Source organism: Prosopis cineraria, unplaced genomic scaffold (genome assembly GCF_029017545.1).
Source record: "Prosopis cineraria cultivar Desert tree isolate PC_DT_omini unplaced genomic scaffold, ASM2901754v1 PC5, whole genome shotgun sequence".
NCBI classification, from domain to species: domain Eukaryota; kingdom Viridiplantae; phylum Streptophyta; class Magnoliopsida; order Fabales; family Fabaceae; genus Prosopis; species Prosopis cineraria.
The window spans coordinates 2,437,391-2,454,418 of record NW_026555336.1 but is presented as its reverse complement, the minus strand read 5'-3'; the positions used below and the strand labels follow the sequence as shown (position 1 = coordinate 2,454,418).

The 17,028-nt window shown below is 31.8% G+C and overlaps 2 protein-coding genes across 5 annotated transcripts; one reads left to right on the top strand and one right to left on the bottom strand.

Moving 5' to 3' along the window:
- Positions 1-3,983: 3,983 nt before the first annotated feature.
- On the top strand, positions 3,984-5,314 carry LOC129311973 (methylesterase 1-like). The gene is made up of 3 exons (XM_054954499.1): positions 3,984-4,394; positions 4,526-4,648; positions 4,799-5,314. The coding sequence occupies exons 1-3, from the start codon at positions 4,032-4,034 to the stop codon at positions 5,078-5,080; spliced, it is 768 nt and encodes a 255-aa protein (XP_054810474.1). The 5' UTR covers positions 3,984-4,031; the 3' UTR covers positions 5,081-5,314.
- A 3,745-nt stretch (positions 5,315-9,059) lies between these two features.
- LOC129310419 (nuclear pore complex protein NUP58-like) lies at positions 9,060-14,383 on the bottom strand. 4 transcript variants are annotated; one of them, XM_054952254.1, is made up of 5 exons: positions 14,012-14,383; positions 13,053-13,151; positions 11,547-12,014; positions 10,457-10,979; positions 9,060-9,567 (listed from the first exon to the last, which is right to left on the bottom strand). In XM_054952254.1, the coding sequence occupies exons 3-5, from the start codon at positions 11,937-11,939 to the stop codon at positions 9,506-9,508; spliced, it is 978 nt and encodes a 325-aa protein (XP_054808229.1). In that variant the 5' UTR covers positions 11,940-12,014; positions 13,053-13,151; positions 14,012-14,383; the 3' UTR covers positions 9,060-9,505. The 4 variants fall into 4 exon arrangements, with proteins under 4 accessions (XP_054808229.1, XP_054808230.1, XP_054808227.1 ...); XM_054952255.1 differs by having other exon boundaries at positions 13,053-13,144; XM_054952252.1 differs by lacking the exon at positions 13,053-13,151.
- Positions 14,384-17,028: the final 2,645 nt, after the last annotated feature.

Below are 17,028 nucleotides of genomic sequence, written 5' to 3'. Positions count from 1 at the left end.
AAGAAGGTGTAGTTGAGGGTGTAACTAAGGCAGTAGGTAGACTGAAAGAACCAAAGATAATCTTACAGAGTAAAGACTCAAGTTCAGCAGTAAAGGATCCTAAAGTAGAAGCAGTAGCAATAGGTGGCTCATCAGTAATAGATAGAGCAAGATTGGATGATGAGAAATTAGACCTAAATGACCTCCCCTAATCAGGTTTGGGATGTTGAGTGGGGCACTGATCAATGAGATGCCTATACTTCTTATAATAATGAGAAGTCAAAGAAGGACAATTCGCAGCAATATATTCCTTCTTCTGGCAAGTTCTCTAATATATGGACACTGATCAAAAGTGTGAGTAGATTAAGGGCAACAACAGTAAAGCATAAAATTCCTTCTGAAAGTAGCAAAAGCCTTGTCAGGGGATCACTGGAGAAGACCCAAATGAGTTTCCTTGGAATGGAGACGAAGAAGAGCATCCTTAAGAGTCAGAAGTGAGCACTAGTAAAGCACAAAGGCAAAACAGGCTCAAAATCATCAGCAAGAGCCATCAAGAATTGTATAGGACAAAGTTGATCTCGCCACTTGGAGAAAACTTTAGCATCCTCATCCTTTTTAAAAGTAGGCTTAGAATAAGCTAGTTGGTCATAAATAGCCTCAATCTTAGAATGAAACTCAAGCAACAGTTGCCCTTTCTCCATTTTGAGAATAGCCAAGTCCTTCTACAGTTGGTATTGACTGGAAAAATCAGAAGAGATATACTAATTAACAAGATGATCCCATACCTCCTTAGCAATTTCAAAGCACCCAAACTATTGATCAATACTAGCGGTAGAAGTATTCTGAAATCATGTTATGATTTGATTATTTTTACTATCCCAATTATTTAATCGATCAGTAAATTTTGGTCATCTGTAAAAGAGGATCTAACAGGAAATGAGACATCCTCAATAATATATCACCAACATTTCCTACCTCTTAAAAAACCACGTACACTTTCCATCCATAAGCGATAGTTAGGACCAGTCAACGAAACAAAAATAGGTTGAGCAATCTCAAATTTTTCCATTGAATAATAAGGAAAAAAAATACAAAGACAAAGAGGAGACGGTGATTAAGTAGGAATTCCACTGCAAAGCAAGAATCCCAAAGTAAAAGAGTCCACATAGATCGAGTTGGCTCAATCAGGTAGAGGAGAAGTTTTAAAAATTGAATGAGGAAGATGACAAAATTGATGCTACTTTAAGGGAGGAAAAAGAACTAAACTAGCTATTATGTAGAAGGCAAGAGAAAAAGCTAAAGTGGGTCCCACCTGAATTGTGAAAAGATGAAGGAAAATTCCAAAGGCAAGAGAAAAGGCAGCCAAAGACAATGTTAGGGATGAAATGAGCAAAGGATGGAGAGGTAATACTGGAAGAAGGAGCGAGAAAAATACAACTCTGGTGCCATGAAACGAGTAAGAGAAGTATGAAAAAATATCTTGTCTATTATTGAGCTGAAAGGTACAACATGCACATCAAGAAAAAGACAACCTAATAATAACTAATAATTACATAATAATATCAAATAATATCACCTAATAATGACTGGATATATACACAATAATAATAGAATATTTGAAGAATGTTCTATATAACAATGTTATTTAGGTGGCTTTTTTGCCCCTTATCAAAACAAATTGAACCAACTACCAAACACGTATCCATGGGTTATCCATTTTTTTAAATAATAATAATGTTTTACTAAGTTTGATTTTGGCTCATGTATTGAGGTCTATTTTATTTTATATTGTCTTTAGTGAACTTAATTTATAAACTGATGTTGCTTAGAAGATACAATAAATGGTCCGTGAAATTTATATACTTTATCATGTATTTTTTCTAAGCATTAAAGACCCTAAAAAATAACAAAAAGTTATGAACAGGTCTTAAATAAGAGACTTTTTTCTTTTGTTTGTGCAAATAAGTCTCATGAATTTATTAAAATAAGAACTTTGCCTATGTTTATAGCCGGTTTTAAGCCTGAGGAAAAGAGAAGGGTTGCATTAGGCCCTTAACAATTAATGTAAAACTTTATTAAATCTCACGTGGATATGGACAATAGACGCTTTTGTGCTAATGCTAAGTCGCTGTTTGCAGTAACGCAATGCATGGCTTGAGTGCAGTGACAAATGAGTTAGAGTCATTGCATCGTCGCCCGAATATAGTTTTAAATGAGCAAGAGCTATCATGTTATTTTAGACGAATGTAGCTAAAGAAATTAGTCTATGTGAGCAAGATCAGATTTGGTACTTGAAATGTTAAGACCTTGAATTGTAAATCTATGAAGGTGGTAGAAGTTATGATTCATAGAAAAATTAATATCTTGTACCTGCAGGAAACTAAATGGCTCAATGAACAAGTTAAGGATATTTAAGGTTTTAAACTTTGGTATACTGAAAAAATAAATACATGTAATGGGGCTGGTATCATTGTTGATAAGAATGGAAGAAGAATGTGGTAGAAGTTAATAGAATTTGGGACAGAATTATGCACCTAAGGCTGGGGCAAAAGCCGATCTTAAGGAATTGTTTTGAGAAGATCTGGAGGGGTTGATTCAACGCATACCATAAAGTGAAAAGATCTTTGTTGAAGGAGACTTTAATAGTCATGTTAAGAGGAAGGCAGGTCATTATGCGAAGATGCATGGTGGTTTTGATTTTGGAAAGCTAAACAATAAGGACAATCTATTCTTAATTTTTCTTTAGTGTATGATTTCAATATTGCTAACACTTGTTTCAAGAAGAATGATGAACATCTCATTACCTACAAAAGTGGGCCTCAAGGTCATAGATTTATTTATTTATTTTTTGATAAGGAACATAGATAGAAGACTTTATAAAACTTATAAGGTAATTCTTGAGGATGTCATAACACAATATAGGATCCTTATCCTTAATGTGCGTATTACGAGAAAAAATCAAAAGCATCAACATAGGTTGTATTTTTTCAAATTCACGGGATCTATTTGTCAATAAGTCTTTTATATAGGACTTGTATGTAATTTTTTCTAATATATATTAAAATATTGACTATATTATTAATTAATTTACCTTTAATTTAATGCACCAAAACATTTCCACGTTACTCATGTAAATAAGGCTGTAATGAGAAAATTATTAATAAATGTTGCATAAATGACGTGTAAAATAAAACAAAATTTATGTTTTTAAAAGACTTATTTTAAAATGGATAGAATATAAAAGATAACTTGAATATAAAGTTTTTCCTTTTAATAAAAAGAAAAGGAAAGTTTTTTCCTTCTAATACTTTCCCACTTCGCTCTTCAAAATTTATTGAGATTTTGACTAATGAGACATACTATGAGCAGTTAACTTAAATTCCTAAGTTTAACAACTTCGGTTTTAAGAGCTTATCAATGCCAGTTTAGCCGTCAAGATTCAAGGAATATTTACTTAAGTACGTACTTTCTCCATTTAAAAACATAATACATTTGCATAAGATATTAAAAAATATAAAATATTTTTAGTATTTCAAAAGTTAATTAATATTTTTTTCAAAAATTTCCTTAATAAATAAATCATTTTAATTTTATTTTTAAATGAAATATCTTAATAAATAAAGGTAAACCTAAAAATATAGTGTTAATTTAAAAATAATTAATTAATTTATTGTGAAAGTGAAATTTGATTAAAAATATATAGATTATCTATGAAATTTTTGCATTAGCCACAAGATTCAAACTTGAAAGCCATATTTTCACCGATGGGACCCCCCACCCCTTTCTCTCGACCAATAGTCAAACAAAAGTTAACTCACAATAAATTGGTTCTCGCGGTAGCAAAACATACAAAGATTAACGGCAGTGCAACACCAGTCATTTAAGCACAAAAATACATTCTATCATAAAGCCAACTTAATGCTTCTGACCATATTGACCCAAAACATTGAATGCCTCGTTTAAATAACATTCACTTGTAATGATATTCAACAGTTAAGCCCCGTCTATATAATCCCCAAACTTTTGTAGCTTCTGCTGTAAGGAGCAAAACAATGGAAGGAAAGCATTATGTTCTGGTGCACGGAGCTTGCCATGGAGCTTGGTGCTGGTACAAGCTCAAGCCTCAGCTTCAGTCTGCAGGCAACAGGGTCACAGTACTGGACCTTGCAGCCTCGGGCATCAACCCCAAGAGAATTGAAGATGTTGGTAGTTTTGCTGAGTACTCTGAGCCACTCTTAGAGTTCTTAGAATCTCTGCCTCCAGGTGAAAAGGTTGCTCTCGTTGGACACAGCTTTGGAGGATTGAGTTTAGCTCTTGCCATGGACAAGTTCCCTCACAAGATAGCAATTGCTGTTTTCTTAGCAGCTTTTGTTCCTGATACCCAACATCCACCCTCTTATGTCCTAGAACAACAGGTATATATGCTTTTGATTCCTCATTTATCAAATAAATGCAAACCTTAGTTATAAAATATGAGTTTGATGTAGCACGTGTTTGTCCTTACTCTTTACATGTGACTTTTGAATTTATACATATGAATGATAAGCCCATGGAGAGAGAAGACCTGAATGAAGAGTTCAACATGAATATTTCATCATCTGGATCTGCATCAATGATTTTTGGGTTCAAGTGTTTGTCCACCAAAATTTATCAACTCAGTCCCATTGAGGTACGGGTCATGGCTGCCTACCTTCTTCAATTGAATTGTCTTAGATGCATAGAGTTCAATTTCTCTCTCCTTTTGAGTTCTATACAATAATTTTTAAATAAAGAATCCAAGAGGTTTTAGATTTGAAGAGTGATGCCAACTGGGATGCAGGATCTTGAGTTAGCCAAGACGTTGATAAGGCCAGGATGGCTTTTTGTTGAAGAATTGCGGAAGGCAGAGAATTTCTCAGAAGAAGGGTATGGTTCGGTTCCAAAGGCTTATATTGCTTGTAAGGAGGATGCGATAATTCCATTAGCATATCAACGTTGGATGATTGAAAATGCTGGAATTGAAGATGTCTTGGAAATCAAAGATGCAGATCATATGGCTATGTTTTCCAAACCACAAGAAGTTTGCCAGTCTCTCCTCCAGATGGCTGAGAAATACACATGATTTTGTATCAGATCATTGTTAGGATGCATTGAATATTAGTTTCTTTCAGTGGTCTTTATTGTTTAAAGAATAAATTTACATATGAATTGTGTCTTCGGATTGCTGGGCTTCTAGTTGTCATATGCGTGTCTTTTGCGACTGATTGTTGGGTATACATTGAATTTCCTCCTTGGTTTCAGTGCCCTTTATTGACTAAAGGACACGTTTACATTGTGAAGAGATAAGTTGCAAGAATGGCATTGTGTTTTAGACCCAGTAAAATGCTCCGATCTCTTATGTGAGACTCAACATCATGGAGGTTGAGCTAAACTTGCAAACTACAATGCTCATACCTAGCCACAATATAACTATCTTTTCAAATTCTTGCTTGATTTAAAATATAGAATATTTAATAGTTTCTAGAATTTTTTTTTTAAATATATCCTTACTTCATTTATTATTTTTTAAAAAAAATGATATATTAAAATTTAAATTATCAATATTAAAATACTTGTACAGGATGTTTAATGAAGATTACCCATTTTGGATGGGAGAGTACTAAACAAGATTATAGATGTGTTAGGATACCCTTTCATAATCAATTACGACTCTTGAAATTCCATCTTAAAAAAAATGAAAAAAAAAACAACTTAAAGACCCCCTTTTTTTTTTATAAACTCTGTTTAGCCTCTGAAATTTCATTGTGGAAAAAGCTATTTGAAACTCCATGTGATAATAACTTATTTGAAATTTCATCTAATAATTAATCTTTTTCATAATCTTCTTTACTCAATTGAGATTTATCACACACTACAATAATTTGTCATAGCAATGGAATTGGGAAAACAAGTTGAGCCAACCAACTTAGCCAATTTAAGATTGTGTAAATGGAAGTTTAAGCTTGAGTTTTGGGTGTAATCGGGCTGCATATAAAAATTAAATTTCTTACATCTGTAATTACAACTAAATTGTATAATTAAATGGGTAAAATTTGCCACTATTTTCCAAGGTTATCCTCCAATTAAAATCAATCCATCTTAATTACCTTTACTTTTTTTCTCTTTTAATCTCACTTTACAATATAATCAATATAGGTATATGTGAAATAGAAGAATTTAATGCTATTGACTTTTTGCAAAGTGCCTTACATTTTAGACCAACATTATTTAGTAGAAAATGTCTTATATTTTGTATTTGAGCAACATTGCATATCTCATGACATAATCTTGAATTCTTGATATTATTAAAAAAAAAATCTTGAATTCAGTCTTTTACTTTTAGGGTAATGACACTTAAGTTCCAAAAGGATCATTTTATTTAAGTAAAGTCCCAATAAATTTTAAAATATAAAATAAGTCTCTTAGGTCCTTAAATGGTATTTCACTATAAAAAAAACAGTGAATTAGTAATGAAAAATTTCATTACTCATCAATACAAATTTCATCACTAAACGGATTAGTAACAAAATAAGTCCCTTAGTAAGAACATCATCACTAATTTGTTAGTGATGAAATCAGTGACAGAAAATTTTTATCACTAAATAAAAATAAGCTATTCCAATTATGTAACGAAATGTATTTTATGGCTAATCCGTCACAAATGAAAGTTCCATAAAAAATTAATATTGCCACATTATCTAGTGGGTCAGTGCCACTTCATTGCCACTTACCTATCACGTTGCCTCCACGTCACCACGGCCCTGCCATATTACCTTCATGTTATATATTAACTTAAAATGTGTCTTAGCGAAGTTTGAATCCACAATTTTGTATCTTCATAAGTCTTGGCATCAAATCTTATTACTAGTTGAGTAGAAGAAAATTTTTAATCTTTAATTAATAAATTAAATATATAATAGTTAACCACCCACTCACGCGCACGCGTGCACACACATATATATCAATAAATATATAACTTAAATATATTTTTTTATTTAACATTATTTTTATTTATCAATAAAAATTTAATTTTTTATATAATACCTATATATATTATATTATATTTTTAAAAAATTATTTTTATAGAAAATTTAATAGTAAAATGAAAAAATATTTTATTATCACTATTTTATATTTTTAAATTATTTTTAAAAATATTTTTGTTTTTAAATAACATTAATTAGGTATGTTATTATGTTATCAAAAAATAATAAAATATATAATTTAAATTATTGTAATTATATTTAATATCTAAATAATTTAAAATAATAAATTATAATTATTAAATTATTTATTTATAGAATAATAATAAGTTAGTAAATAAATTATATATAAATATATATTATAAATCGTACAAAAAAATTGAAAACAATTTGAGATGGAATTATAATGGAAGGGTTTGTCGCGGAATTTTCTACCACAAATACTGTCACAAAATGAGAATAATGTATCCTGAAAATTAGCAATGGACATTTCCGTCAAAAACTTCTATTGCTAAATTATTTTTGGTGGTTTAGTGATGGAATAGTGATGAAATTTTTAGCACCAAAAATGTTGTTAGTAAAATTATCTCTGAAGGTTTAGTAATAGAATAGTAACTAATTTTTTTTGTTGCTAAATTCCATTAATAAATTAGTGACAAAATTAGCAATAGATTTGTGATAGTTAGCAACAAAATATCCATGACAGATTAGCAACGAAATATCCATTACTAAATTTTGTTACTAATTCACTATTTTTTGTAGTATTTTTATATAATGTAATATGTTATCAATTTTAAAATTAAAAAAATAAATTGCAAATTTAACAAAACAAAATTATAAATTTAGAAGACGAAGTTGCAAATTCATGAAAGTGTCAATGAAATGTTACTTTTCAAATTTAATCATTAAGATTTGTATTCTCTAATAAAATCGAGAAAGTGTGTTGTAAATTCAAGGTGACAAAATTGTAAATTTGGGACATAGGGTTGCAAATTCCTAAAAGTGTTTAAATAATGACTTAATTCTTTTCTAAGTTTATCATTGAGATTTGTATTCCCTATTAAAATGGGAAAAACAAGTTGCATATTAAAAAAATGAAATTACAAATTTGAGAGACAGAGTTGCAAAATATCAAATTTGGAAGATAAATTTTCATTTTTGTTGTCTTAAATTTGCAAATCATTTTGTTGATTTTAATAAGGAACACAAATTTTAATGATTAAATTTGAACAGTAACATATTATTATTTAAACACTTCCGGAAATTAGCAACTCTATCTCCTAAATTTGTAATTTTATATTTTATTAATTTTAAAATCTAGAATCGATTACATTATAAGAAAATACCAGTTAAAGATTTGAGGGACTTACTTTATATTTTAAAATTTATTAGGACTTTACTTGAATAAAATAATTCCATTGGAATTTTAAGTGTCATTTTCCCTTTACTTTGGCCCTTGTTTTCCTTTGCCAATGTGGGTTTTGTTTAGCACGTGTGTCTAGGTTGTTAATTTGGTTCACATTTTTTATCCTCATCATTGATTTATTTATTTACCAGCATCCTCAACATTGATTATTGGCAGAGGATTTTTACATGCTCCACTGCTGTCGTGACCAATAATTCCACAGCCATGCGAAAAAATTATGAACGCGTTCATATTTAATGGCAATCCATACATCTGGACTGTCTGACCGATAAGACCAAGATCAACGATCAATTGTCTTAAAACAAGACCAATTCATGCCAGACCACTTTAGCCACTATTGTGCACCCGTCGCTAGTATTTTCATCACAGAAGCCCTACGTCGAAAGATTATGGAACTGAATCAAAAGGAAACCAAATGAAACGAGACCTCAATTTTTTGTAATAAAAGATTGAATTATTACCTTCAATTACACGTTCAGAAAAACAAATAAATGCATTGATATGCTTGCTAGCCAAGCCTTTCATCTGCTTTCAGGCTGTAAATCCCTCATAAAATCTGACATGACCCAATTTTTATTTTTAATTTTTAATAAGGATTTTCTGTGGCCTCGTATTCAAAATAGAGAAGAAAAAAAGAAAGAAGACCTCATCCATAACGAACCGTATTAGCTATTGAGAATTGCAGAGCAATTTATAGGCCGTTTGGACACAGGAACGGATCCAGTTATACATGGGGCAAAATTTCATAACGATTAACGTAGAGAAGCCTTCTCCCACAACAAATTCAACCAACAAAATTTTTTATCTACTGGCTATAACTCCATGAAAGTTTTTTACCCAAAATCATGACCTAGATCAATCACCCTGTTAGAGAATAGTATTTTGCAGGGCCACACTCGAAAATGCCTCACAGAAGAACTGAAGGAAATTCAATATGGCATAATAAATGGCATCCGATACTAACTACGAGTCTACGATGCCTTTTCTACCTCTGAAGATCCATTAGAATCGTAGGAAAGAAGTTGAGTGTAAGACCATGTCACAAGAACAAATCAATATTCCATGAGGAACGTTCATATCAGAAAAGCTGCGAACAGCCTTACAATTTCAGATCACTTCTGTCAGCATCAAGGAGTATTAGGATCTTGACCTTTTTCCTTTCTGCAAAAACATGAAAGAAAAAGGTCAAATCGTTGCATTCTTACAACGGAATGTCGTGAAGTTATGCAGAGGACTGAAATGCTTTATCTCTATAAAGCAGGCAAGGCCAAGTACCATACAATAGGCTGTATTAACCAATCAATTAATATTTTTAGCTGGATTCCCTGAAAAGTCAGAAGCCAAAAAGGATACTCAGATTTAAATCTTGCCCCTGATCCTGTTGCAGAACCTGAGGAAGAGGGGGAAAACAGAAATGAAAATTGCTGGTATACAATGAAGTTTAAGGGGGGAAATCATTAAATCCATCCTCCAGGTATCCCATTTATAATCTTATATTTTTTAACGTTTCCAATTTCTAAGGATTCGAGTTCTGGTTGCATAAAAATATGCTTGCAGCTTGCCGACCCCCTTGTTGCCCCGACTGCTATATATAAAAGTTGTGTGTTGATGTTATGATGTTAGAATATCTAAAGGCGACTGAGCCAATAGAGTCTCATGAATACTCAGGAACAGTACAGATGGTAAATTATCCTGAGCCATAAAACTCCTTATGGATAGAAGCGTGTATTCCCATCTATATCTAGTTTCCTTATCCCTACCAACCACCTCCTGGGCCCAGAATTGTAATAGTCATCTTTCAACAAGCATAACCGTGCATAAGACATGGTGTTAAAACATGTGAATTCAAACTTGCCAATGTGCAAAATTACTTACTGAAATATTGTTAAGATATTGAGTCATGAGTGATTTGTGAAGCTAGTGATAAAGACATTATCAATGCACCAAAAAACAAAATCTGTTTTCTAAGTCAATTTTATATGCAAAACGATATGCAGTTCACTAAAAGTTAAAAGTAGGCCACTCAGAAAAACTGTACTCATTAAAATACCTAAAGAAAATGAGGTTGAAGAGGTTGATCCTCCAGAAGTTGTACCGCATAATGGAGCAGTACTACCAAACTGAGAGCAAGTGGAACAGAACAAGAAACTCGATGAAGAGATTAAAAGTGAGGTTTGGGGTGTAGCACTTGACGACCATAACAAAGGAGATTGTGGAGCAAAAGTTGTTGTCGTCATAGAAAAAGATGACAACAATGAAGATGGAGCTGAAGGAGGCATGCTAAAAACTGAGAACCCACTTCCAGAAGAATTTGAAGTTAGTGGAGATGTATGTGGGGCAGTCAATGGCCCTGCTGTTCCAGAACTAGAAAATAACCCAGCAAGTTCTGTTGATGGTTGTGAATCTTCCCGTAATTGCAGTGTTGGATGAACTCTTTTTGAGGCAATTTCTTTTCTTGCTGTTTCACACTGATCAGCCACTTGAGATGGATCATTCTGCTCTTGCCAGGGGCGATGTTTAACGTGGCATGTTGATTTCATGTGATTCATGTGCTGGTGAATGCTGTTCTCCACCTAGGAAAACATGTTGCAAGCTGTTACCACTGTAAAGGGAAAAAAGAAAAAGCATGCATCCCCTTTATAATATTTACTTATTTTGAGCTAAGGGTGAACATCTCAGAAGCATCATCTTCAATGCACTGAGTTTTGGGTCTGGTTCATCAAAACAACTATGAGATAGTACATGGCAATGACTCCCAGTTCATATTAGCGATTATGCAAAATACATCTTTACAACTATGAATATTTACATTACTAATTTAATTTAAGGTATAAAGGACAAGTGTTCAGAACTACGCATATGAACAAGTAAATAACAGATTCTGTTAGACAAACTGAGTTCATAAGTTGCAACCATAGCATGTACAACGAGTACAAAAGGATGGAAGAAAACCAAAGATAAAGGGGTGGAAGAAATACAATTTACAGTGAGAAGAGTATTGAGAGTTGCAACATGAAAAAATGTCCATATATTTTTGACATTTCTTAAGAAAAGATAAAAAAAATGACTACATAATGCAATATACTCTCAAAAGCTTTACGGGGCAAGGTCAATTGAAATTGCAAAATGCTCATATGTACCTTTGTAACCACATGAATAAAAATGTCATGCACGTTTGCCATGACTTCAGGAAGAGACTGCAAGGAGAAGGATCCATTATTGGAAGTGTTTCTCTCAGAGTTTTTGAGAAGCAGTTCCAACTCTTCAATCCTCTGGCAGTATTCACCAAGATGCTTATCAAATGTTGAAGCTGTTTGGCATAAGAGGGATGATGGTTTCTTCAGAAGCCCATGGTAAAAATGAGGCACAGGCATGAATGTAGCTCGTGCTATACTAAAAAATATAGGCATAACAGTCACTCCAGCTATCTGCGATGGAGCAGTGGAGCTAAAAGCATTCCCCTTATTACGATGAAGGAACCTTGGACATAAAGTCCTATAAGAACGAACAGGCATCTGTGTGTTAAATAACATATTCTTTACAGCAGACGTCAGTTCCCGCTGCAAGTTTCGTGGTCATTCCATGGCAGCCCTGATTCCACGATGTACCTATCAAATAGGAGAAGATAGCTATTGTACCATCTATACACAACTACAAAAGTTCACCAGATCAAGAATAAACTCACAAGAGACAGCATAACTAATCCAGCTAAAATTAATGATTAACTCATGTTTTTTGGAAAAAGAAAATACAATCAAACAGTATAGTGAGCCATGGAGATAAAACTTAAATGAAGAAATGAAAGGAAAAGTTGTCACATCAAGAGCCCAGAGGAGACCCCTGTCATGAAATGCCCTAACACATCCCACAGCCAAACTCGCAAGTTTATGAAAATGTGCGTCAGTAAGATTTCATATCATTTATTGATCCAGTTTAGCCCATTTATACAACTACTAGCCCCCATGCCCATTATTTGATTTCCTTAGGCAACTGACAAAATAATAAAAAAGCTCACAAGCTGTTTGTGTTATTGAAGTTATTTGATGTTGTTAAATGGACTAATTAAGAATTTCCATTTACAGATCAACAGAGATCAGTCTCACCATGTAAAATTAAGTCTTTTAGTGTCAACTAAGTCGAATAAAATTCTTTCAAGTTTCAAATTAGCAAAAACAACCTCAGAAGTTTGAAATTATATTTAGACTTAAGCTAAAAATAGCAATATTTTCAGTTGAACGACGATAATGAGAACAGCTAACACAAGCTGCTGTTGTCTTACTGTTAATTAATTACAAGCAATAATGTGACCCTGGGTTCATTACATGCTAAATTCCCGTCATATCTAAGATTACCTAAATTGTCAGCAGAACTCTGTAGCATCTGATGGATTTAAACAAATTCAAACACAAATTGATTAGCATTGAGGCCCAGATAGACATGTTTTAACCAAAAAATATTTGTAAACTTCGTTGTCCCATTGTGTACGCAGAGATTAATAACCAACAAAATCATAAGCCACTTGAAGTATAAAAAGCATTTGTTTATGTTACAACAATAATGAAACAGATAATTGACCACCATGAGGAGGAAAACATCATGCAAAAAGATCATCAAACATCAAAGAAACATGAGGGCAAATGGAGCACCTAAACAATATGGCTGGCATCAGACTTAAAGCCATCATTTGAAACTGAATATTTAGAGACGACTGCTCTGACGTAATCTCTGACTCTCATCCCTATACTCTAAAATCCGCTCCCTCAGTAACAGATAGCAGTTAATAACACAAAGATCAAACAAGAATTACACAAAATATGCCACAAAGGCATTTAGGCAGTCACAAGTTCTGGTTCTATATCAACACGCAATCTGTTCGTGTACTGCCCCTCTCCCTATATATAGTGTTTTATAAAAGTTTATTATGTCCCTAAATATAAGAAATTCCAATGATATTTTTGAGTAATTAAACAATTTTGCCCTTCTTTTTTTTTTAAGAATGGAGGAGATATTAATTGTGTTCTTTACCCTCCACCACTATGATATTAATTGTGACATTATTAGGGATAAAACCAGAAAATTATGTGATTTTAACTAAATAACAAACTTTTATTGATACGAAGGATTTAATTAATAATGGATGGAGGGAGTAGTTTGTAAGGTTGGTCACCAACTCTTAAATTTACTTTTGTCACTCGTCTGGGTGCATGCCTACAAGGTGTATTGGAGTCTCTAACAATGGCCAATTAACCAACACCAAATACAGGTATTCAAACTGAATGCATGCTTTAAGTTTCAAATGAGTTCCATTCTAGTCCCAATCCCGTGCAGGATACGATTTGATGGTGCAGACAGAGGAGAAAATATAAAAAGATCGAATAACTGAAAATTATTTAACAAAAAGATAGTTAAAAAAAAAAATCAGTTAATCAATCATCAGAAGGCCTGTCGTGTGGTTGCTGACAACAAAAGAGGAGATGGACACAAACCATGGATTGTTCCTCATTCTCTCTCTCTGTCTCTCTCTCTCTCTCTCTGTTTTTTTTTTTTTGGGCAGAAACTAACAATACAGAAATTAAAAGGAAGAAGGACAAAGAAGCTAGCGTACTCAATCTGAAGGTGAATCTTCTGGGATAGAGGATGGAGATCCTCCCGCTTGGTACTATAAGTAGCGCGACTTCCATCTTTAATGAAAAGAAGCAGCTGCCGTTGTTGCTGCAGCTGTTGTAGTTGAAACAATAGCTGCTGTTGTGGTGTGGAAAAGAACGAAAATGACATTATGTTAATTTTATACCAGAAATTCTTCGGGCGATACTGTCATCCTTCTCCAGGAGTTGATCAGAGAATTCAAGAAAAACCCTCTTTAAACCCTAAAGAGCGAAATTCAGGGCCAAAACACCCGCCTTAATCCTCCCAAGTTTAAGTGCTTGAACTGAGAACGTTATATTGACCGAAAAAAAGAAGAGTTCACGTTATGACATGATGAGTCGATAATAATCACCCGATATAATGAATAGTGTTGAATGCTATATATATATATATTATTCACCTGATTAAAAATCGTGACCTCTTTACTCAAAAAAAAAAAATCGTGACCTCATTATTTTAAGTTTTCGCACCGTACATATGAAGACTGAATACAAATTTCCGAAGTTACGATTTAATCATTATTAACCCATCATCCAGTGGCGAAGGCATGTGTATTGGGGAGGGGGCAAATGAAAAAAATTACTTAGATGAGATGGAGATATGAGTATTTATATTTTACACATCCTTTTTTTTATATTTTATATTTTAAACTCATTTCATATTATTTTTAAACTCAGATTTAAAATTAATTTTTTTAACTCAAAAGCTCAATAAATTTCAGCTCACAATTTCAATATTTTCAAATAGTAATATTATTTTATAAAAAAGTAATATTTATTAAAATTTTAAAAAAATAAAAAAATAATTTGGCCGGCGTCGTTTGAAATTTCAAATCAAATTTGAAAAAAAAAATCAGTTGAAAAAACCTTTTCTGCTATCAAATTTGTGAAAAATGGTTACGTAATTGAATGAGCAAACTATGGATGAATGATTGTCTCTATTTATATTGAAAAAGAAGTATTTGAAAGCATTGACAATGAGTTGATTATTTAACGATTTTAAAATATGAAACCATATAGAGAAAATTTATAAGGTAAGTAATTATTAAATAATTTTTTATTATTTTTTAAATTATAAATATGTAAATAATTCTGCCCCTCCTGGCCCAAAATCCTGGCTCTGCAACTGCCATAAAAAATGGCTGTTAAATGAAATGTATCATTTGTAAATAATTGATTAATTTCTATGGTAGGGAGGAGGCTAACTCAATTTTAAGCACCTTTATTTCTTTTACTAATCAGACTTATCATTTAATTTGGGGCCCTAGTTTCTATTTGAGTTAAGATAATTTTTTTGGACTTCTCATGGCTTCCAAGAAAATCCTCTTGCAAAAGAAGAAATTTGAAATTTTTTCTAGAAATTTTATTTGCTTTATAAAAATTTCATCTTCATTTGTAAATTGGTTCATGATGTAATTCTTACAAGAGATATCTTTTTACAAGCATTACCTTAATTATTCACTCTAGTGTGCATTTGACTGATTGACTGTTAATTCACAAGACTTTACATCATGCTTTTTGTAATTGTCCCTACTCAAGACATTTCTATAAATCTTTGTTCCAAAATCAGGAAATTCAAACTCTAAAATGCATTAACCTTGTTCTTCATTTGATCTGGTATAATAGAAATCAAACTTTTCACATTGAAAAGATAACTCCAATCTCACAGATGATTCAACACTTTAATGAACAATATCTCTTTTTAAAAGGTACATGCAGATAGAACAATGGATATAATGCAAGGAAAGCTACAGATTATAGAATCGCAGAAGAAAGATCTCCACTTTCTTTAGGTAAATCTCACACTCAATTTTATTTTTTAAGTTGAGAAATTTAATTTACTGTCTTCAAGAGAAGAAAGAAAACTTATTATACTATATCTTTATCTTGGAATGATGAGGGATGAATTGAATGGACTCAGCTTACTTTCTTGAAAGGAAGCCTCCTCTACATCTCTGCTGAGAGAGACATGTACTTAAACTATTTAGATTAATATTTTTTATCTTTTATTTTTCATTTATTAAAATAAAAAATTATATAAATTATAAAAAATTTTAATAAATTGGTTCACTAGTTTGGATAGTCCGAATTAAAATTTTTATAAATGGTTCATATTAAATAAATGGTTCACATTTAATATTAAAATTTTTATAAATTAACTATCCAAATATACTTTAGATAATGTAGATTTAACATTAATATTTTTATAAATTTAGATCATTTATATTTAATTTAGATTGTTTAGACTATCCAAATATACTTTAGATTTAACATTAACTATCTAAATATACTTTAAATAATGAATATATTTATTAAAATATTTTATAATTTATATAAATTTTTTATTTTAATAAATAAAAAATAAAAAACATGAAATTTGAACTCTACACATTTAATCTTGATAGTCCAAATACATGCCTCCCTTAGGGAGGCACGCAGGAGAGAGGGAAACCTAGCCCATGAATTACTTCTTTGCAAATATGAAATTATCTTCCAGCATCTCTTTTTTGCTTTTTGTGTTTGCAACCTTTTGATTTGGATTAAAATTTTTTTAAAAACATTTTGGAGATTTTGCGAGTTTAAGAAATTTGAAGATTATACATTAAAAAAGTATTTACTTTAGCTCTAGTCGGCATCATCTTGTAGACCAGGGCATTTCAAAGGTTTTATAGGACTTTAGTGGATACACTCTATTAAAAATGTGGCTATAGCATTTTGTCTTTTTCCATTTATTCTAGTTATTTTTTAACACTTTCTTTGTAGATTTCATTTTTCTTTAATTGATATATTTGTCTTTTTACCCAAAAAAAAAATAAAAAGAATAATGAATACGATGGATGGATAAATGATAATTACCCCTACTAAAAATGAATCATAATTCAAGGTACACAGAATGGAACCAGAATAATTTTTTGAACAAATGAATGAGTTATTCTTGAGCCAACTAATTAATCCTTTTAATATTGTCTCTCAAGTC